At 35.1% G+C, this 6,000-nt stretch overlaps 1 protein-coding gene across 1 annotated transcript in view; it reads right to left on the bottom strand.

Annotated features, from left to right (window-relative positions):
- Window positions 1–253: 253 nt before the first annotated feature.
- The window catches only part of ajap1 (adherens junctions associated protein 1), a 71,595-nt gene continuing 65,848 nt past the window's right edge, over window positions 254–6,000 (bottom strand). The window contains exons 3-6 of the mRNA XM_053504734.1: window positions 4,744–4,831; window positions 4,272–4,514; window positions 718–841; window positions 254–315 (exon numbers count right to left, since the gene is read on the bottom strand). Coding sequence (XP_053360709.1) covers window positions 769–841; window positions 4,272–4,514; window positions 4,744–4,831 — 404 coding nt within the window. The 3' untranslated portion in view covers window positions 254–315; window positions 718–768. The remainder of the gene's footprint in view (window positions 316–717; window positions 842–4,271; window positions 4,515–4,743; window positions 4,832–6,000) is intronic.

The raw sequence follows: 6,000 nt of genomic DNA, 5'->3' as shown, positions 1-6,000 counted from the left end.
GTGATCTTCCTGTGATACTTCTACACATACAGTAATATATGTATATAATATATTAGCTTTAAGTATATCGGTATCATTTCTAAATGGCCCGAAGTCTTTATGGAAAATAATCTAGAGAGGGATCCATAGAACGACTCTCATCTGTGGTCGGCTTAGAAAAATAAACATCTTCACTCCATGTCCAGGAAATCCATTGCTTGTTAAAAGAAAAAGAAAAAAAATGGGTACGTTCTTCTTTCTGAAATACATGGGCTTTTGTTTGTTTTTTGTTTTGCATTTTCCTAACTTGAGAATTCAAGGTGTTCCAATGGGATTCTGAAATTTTAGAAATTGGGAAAAAGTTAGAATTAGGATGTAACATTACCAGTACTTTGCAGCACAGCAATTGTTTCATAAAATCTATTAAAGCTACTAATTACCATGAGCCAAAAACTTCTAGAAAATACCATGTAATTATGGGATGCTTTTTTCTAGTCGTAAACCCTACTTCGACTGCGAGTGATCTCTGGAAATTGTTCATTTGCTTTGACTTTATAATTACAGTTTAAGTGAAGTAGTGTATGCCATAACTAGTAGTTCTCCCACTAAATATCTGCATGGTGTTAAACAAAAAAGAAACATTCCCTGTTTAAAGCATTATGACTCTGTGGTAAGCCACAGACCACATCTTTAGCTGGGTAGAATTGTAAAACAGCTGAGAAATACCATGAGACATACCAGGGTCCATAATTGAGAAAGCTGCAGTTACCCATGGGTACTAAAAGGTCCTCAGCAGGAGATCTCGAACCATTTCTCCGACACAAAGGCCACAGGGATTAGCTGCCGTTCTGTTGGCGATGGTCTGGAAAAAACACAATTATCCCTAAGAAATCATTTACCTCTTATTATTGTTTTAAAAAAAATGCTAGAGTTCAATAACTACACACAAGACGCTAAGAGACATTCAAATACACTTTTTACTGTATATTGAAACGCTTTCAAGTGCTTATCACATATCCTCCCAGGGTCATTTATTCGGCAGCTAAACACTTTACAAGTTTTAAGCACCCATAAGCACCCATTCATATCAGTTTGAACCATTAACATAATATATATATACTGGATATGCAGCAGCATGGCACAACCATTCACCTGGTGACATTTTTATATTTTCTATTATATGCAGTTTGGAAAAATAGAGGCTTAGCTAAACTGAGTGGAAAAAACAAACACACATCCAAACGAAGAGAACAAAAAATTGCATTTAAAGATTCCATTCTGACTCCACTCCACTCACACAAATTCAATGTTTAACTAAAAGCAATGGCTCTGCATTGGATTCATTTAAATGTAATTGAACATGCAGTAAACATTAAATGTATACCCCATGTAAATAGTACTGTAAATGTGTTTATCGAAGACTTTATTCATAGCGTGTAGAATATTAGTGAAATTTCAAAACAGTAAGTCCCCCAATAACAAACATTTGAAAATATGATTGGATCACGTGCAGCATACATTATCACGTGCATGCAACCAAGGATGTCCGAAAGGAAGATTAAGGAACATGTTACAGAAGTTTTATTATGTTTAAAGCCAATTGTGTTAGTATTTTAGAACCTAGACAATTTTTGTTGAGCTTATGGACAAACTAGACTTAAGAACAAGCTCTTGAAATGGAACTTATTTGTATGTTGGGAACTTACTGTATGTGAGATTTTATCATTTTTAGTGATTTATTTTTAACAGGAGCAATATGTTTTGTGCTTATAACTGTCAGGGAGTTTCTACAGGCAGGAGGTGCATACAAGTGCAAAGTTTATTTCAAAGTACAAACAAAAAAAATGTGAAAACAACAAGCAGAATCTATGAATAATCAAAATCTTTGAACTATGCTATAACTAGACATGCTATATATGATAATGTTCATTACAGTACAGTTCAGTACAGTCATGTGATGTATCATCTTGCAAAAGAGCAAAGCTAATGGGAACTGTAATCAATAATAGCTAGAGATGGTACTCAAGTGTTATTCTGGTTTTACCGCTGCACCTCACTGGTTTTACGTATATACAGTATATATACACCGTACTGTGCAAAAGTCTTAAAGCACCCCTTATTTCTTTATATTTATTCAATGAAATTATGTTCAAATAAAAAAAAGAAGCAAATGTTATACAAATGTTCTGCAAAGTGCCTAAATATACTATTTAAAAACTGGTTGTTTATGTATCAACCTCATTTCCCTTCTCATAGGTTCCAACCACTCAGCATTCAGCGTCACGAATATACTAATGACAGGCCTGATCACAAGTCATCATTTGCACCTGTTTCTTATTGTTATTTCTCACTTGTTTCTATATGTTATAAAAAAAATTTTTTTTTTGAATCCTTGAAAGATTCATACTGTACTGTAGATCACACTGTGGCTTGGCAAACAAAACCATGTGTCTAAAACTTATCACTGAAAATAAGAGTTAAAAGCTCGTAGAACTCACAAAAAAAAGTGTTGGCTCTTGGAAAAAAATAAAAGAGGTTGGTTTTAGCACTGTAGTTAGCAGAGAGATTAATAAGTTCCCATGTGTTTGTGAGCTTAGATGTATTGTTCTATCAAAAATACTGTTTACTGGATGGGTGAACAAGATACCATATGAAGTTAAATCACATCTGCTTGTGCTACCTACTGTATATACAGTAGTTGCTTTAAACAGTAGTTGTTATGATGCAAGATTAGTATTCCCACCTTGCAGCCAGCTATACATAAAACATGATATGAGACAGAGAAACAATGCTCATTTAAAAATTACATTTTGGCACAGAGAAATTAAGAACCTTACATTTTTCCATTTTTACAGATGTACAGATATGCCTTGGGTTATTAAATGTGCATCTGAGCTGTAAATTGGAGAGCATGAAATCAACACACTGTTTCACAATGTCTGCTCAATCCACCTCGAAATGAAACAAGACGACCCTCCAAGCCGGGCCATCCAGGTCAGACAAGAGCTGAATGCTGAGAGTGGAGGAGTGAGTAAAGGAAAGTAAACTCTGAAATGAGTTTTGTTCCATTATATGTAGCAAGTTTTCTTCATACCTTTTCTCGACTGTTTCATTTTTGCTGTGCAATATAGTGCATCAAAGTAAATGACACTATTCCACACCCACCTTTGAATGGATTTTACTAGTCTAATGTCCTTTATATACAGTAATATAGTAACGTCAAAACTAATAAATGTTTAGTTGTTGTTCAAAATGTCACACCTTTTCATGCATTTGAACTAATTGCTAAGTAAAACATAATATTCTTTAGGGTATGTTTGAGTCTCAGGCTTTTCAAATAACTGAAGGGTAAAAAGCAACCAAGCTTTTACATAACCAGCACACACAATTAAAACTTTGAAATTTAACCTTATAAAAAAGTCCAAAGAAAAGTTGTTGTCAAGCAAATACAAGTATGTACTGTTGGAAAACAACGTTACAATGCTTGAGGCAAGATTTACTGTTCGGAAATAGAGAATGAAACCCATCATGCACTACTCAGTCTACTCAGCCTATGTTTTTATACTGTATTTAAAGGCTAAGTTTTATAGGCAAAATAGAATAATAATAAAAAGAACATATAGGTGTGTGTGTGTGTGTGTGTGTGTATATATATATATATATATATGCACAGACAGATAGATAAATGATAGATTATAGATAAATACATTTAAGCAATTACAAAATTGACATTTAAAAGTTCAGTCAATTTTGTCTAAAAGTGTGAATGCCTGTTTGTGCAACACAATGTTACTACAATGTTTTTTTTTTCTTTTTGTTTTTTTTCCTCCAAAAATATTTCTGTTAAATTTTTATTCGAATTTAGTTGGGCGTAAAACTGCATTACAGTTGGAATTGCATTTATAACATTATATGGAAATATTTTACAAATGTTTTCTTTAATTAAATGTGATATTAAACATGATAATCTATTCTGATAAAATTGTATTCTATTATATTACATTCTTTTCCATTACATTCTATACTATTCTATCCGGAAACAATCAAATAGCATCTGCCATGTTTAAAAAAAAATGTTGGCCATTTTTATATGTGCTGGAATGAATTTGACATGTTATAATGTCTAAATTTCTACAGCAGTCTAGTCAGACAAATTAAGCATAATTAAGCTTTTAAGCATAAAGTATACCATGCTCAAATAAGTTTTGGAAGTGCAAGCAAGCGCTCGTGTCAAGAAATTTTCAGGCACTGTTCAATATGCATAGGCATTTTGTGCAGGATGTGTCTCTCACCTGCTCCCGTTGTAGGTGGTCTTGTAAATTGGTGTGTGTTGGATCATCTCGTCTGTGTAGACGGGCACAGCGGTGCGCACACACTCATGGGAGCACTGTAAACTGTCATTGTAGGCGGTAAAGATGTCCACCTTGCTGGGCACGCGTGCTGGCGTGAAATCAGTCAGGTTCTGGCAGCTCTCTTCCTGCTGGTTGATCTTCCTCTGATGGCTAGTGTGGCGGCCATTCCCCGACTGTGCACAGCTACAAAAACACGCACCAAATTCACAAAGCCAACATAAAATCATACCTTGAACCCCTGTGCCTGTTTGACACTTAACATATATATAGGGGTAACATAGAGAAAAAGCTTGATCTGATGTAAACAAAGATATGAGAATGATAGCGAGACAGACTGAAGGACAAGGACAAGGAGAGGCAGACAGACAGAGAACACTTAATTGCAAATATGCTAGAAAAGAATCTTTCCTACCAGTTTTTAAGGACTAGTGTTGTTATCAAGGCGGCAACGACCATGATGAGAGAAACAGTGATAGTGATGATCTGATGCAGTGCCAAACCTGCAAGTAGAAACACAAGGATCAATGTCAGATCAATGTCATTGAACTGTGGTCAGAAGTGCATCTACACCACATGTACAGTAACAGTTAAAAGTTTGTGAGGGTAGAGATGCATTTGTTTCCAGTCCACTTTAATCTGATACCCCTAACTAAAATCCAGTGGAACCTATTGCCTTTAAAGGTCATCTAATTTAAAAATACATTTTACCTGTGTGTTATTTAATTTCAGTATAAATACAGATGTTCTGAGAAGCCCTCAGAGGTTTGTTAGAGAACATTAGTAAACAAACAGCATCATGAATTACAAAGAACACAGCAGACAGGTCAGGGATTAAGCTGTGGAGAAGTTTAAAGTATAATAAATCTGAAGCTTTAAACATCTTACAGAGATAACTGTTCATAATCCAAAAAGGAAAGTGTATAGCACAATTGTAAACCTATCAAGACATGGCCGTCCACCTAAACGGACAGACCGGGCAAGAAGAACATTTATCAGAGAAGCAATGAGGAGACCCATGGTAGCTCGGGAGGAGCTCCAAAGATCCAAAGCTCAGGTAGGAGAATTTGTTCACAGGAACATTTGACATGCACTGCACAAATCTGGCCTTTATGGAAGAGTGGCATGAAGAAAGGCATTGTTAAAAGAAAGCCATAAGAAGTCCAGTCTAAAATGGCATTAAATTATTTTGTCTACACAAAGTTCTAATAAACACCTAAACCCCTGAAGAAGCATTTCTGTCTTGATGATGACTGCGACCCCATCCAGGGGTTAAAAGGGCTCACTAAATGTCTACTAGCAAGTAGAAAAAATGATGGGGAAAAAAATGCCATGTCCTTCACATTTACCAGACATTTATGCAATTAAAAATGTATGTGAGACTCTGGAGTGTAAGATATTTATAAGACACTGGTCTCCAACAGCATCATTAACATTAATAAAATACTGTATGTTTTGGTAAAAAGGGCATTCATCATACCACAGAAAGGAAGTCAAAGAAAAGAAAAAAGTTAAACTCCACCATGATCTGCTGCTATTACCCAACAAAATTTTCTGCAGTTATAGCCAAGTATACCAAAAATGACAGTGAAGGTTATTATTATAGCAAACTACACACACTAAACAGCCAGAACCGCAGCTATGATATTTATACCTAGAGCCCCAATCCCTG

This window comes from Clarias gariepinus, chromosome 9 (genome assembly GCF_024256425.1).
Source record: "Clarias gariepinus isolate MV-2021 ecotype Netherlands chromosome 9, CGAR_prim_01v2, whole genome shotgun sequence".
NCBI classification, from domain to species: Eukaryota; Metazoa; Chordata; class Actinopteri; order Siluriformes; family Clariidae; genus Clarias; species Clarias gariepinus.
Note: the sequence above shows the minus strand (reverse complement) of the source record. Positions and strands in the feature narration are given on the sequence as shown.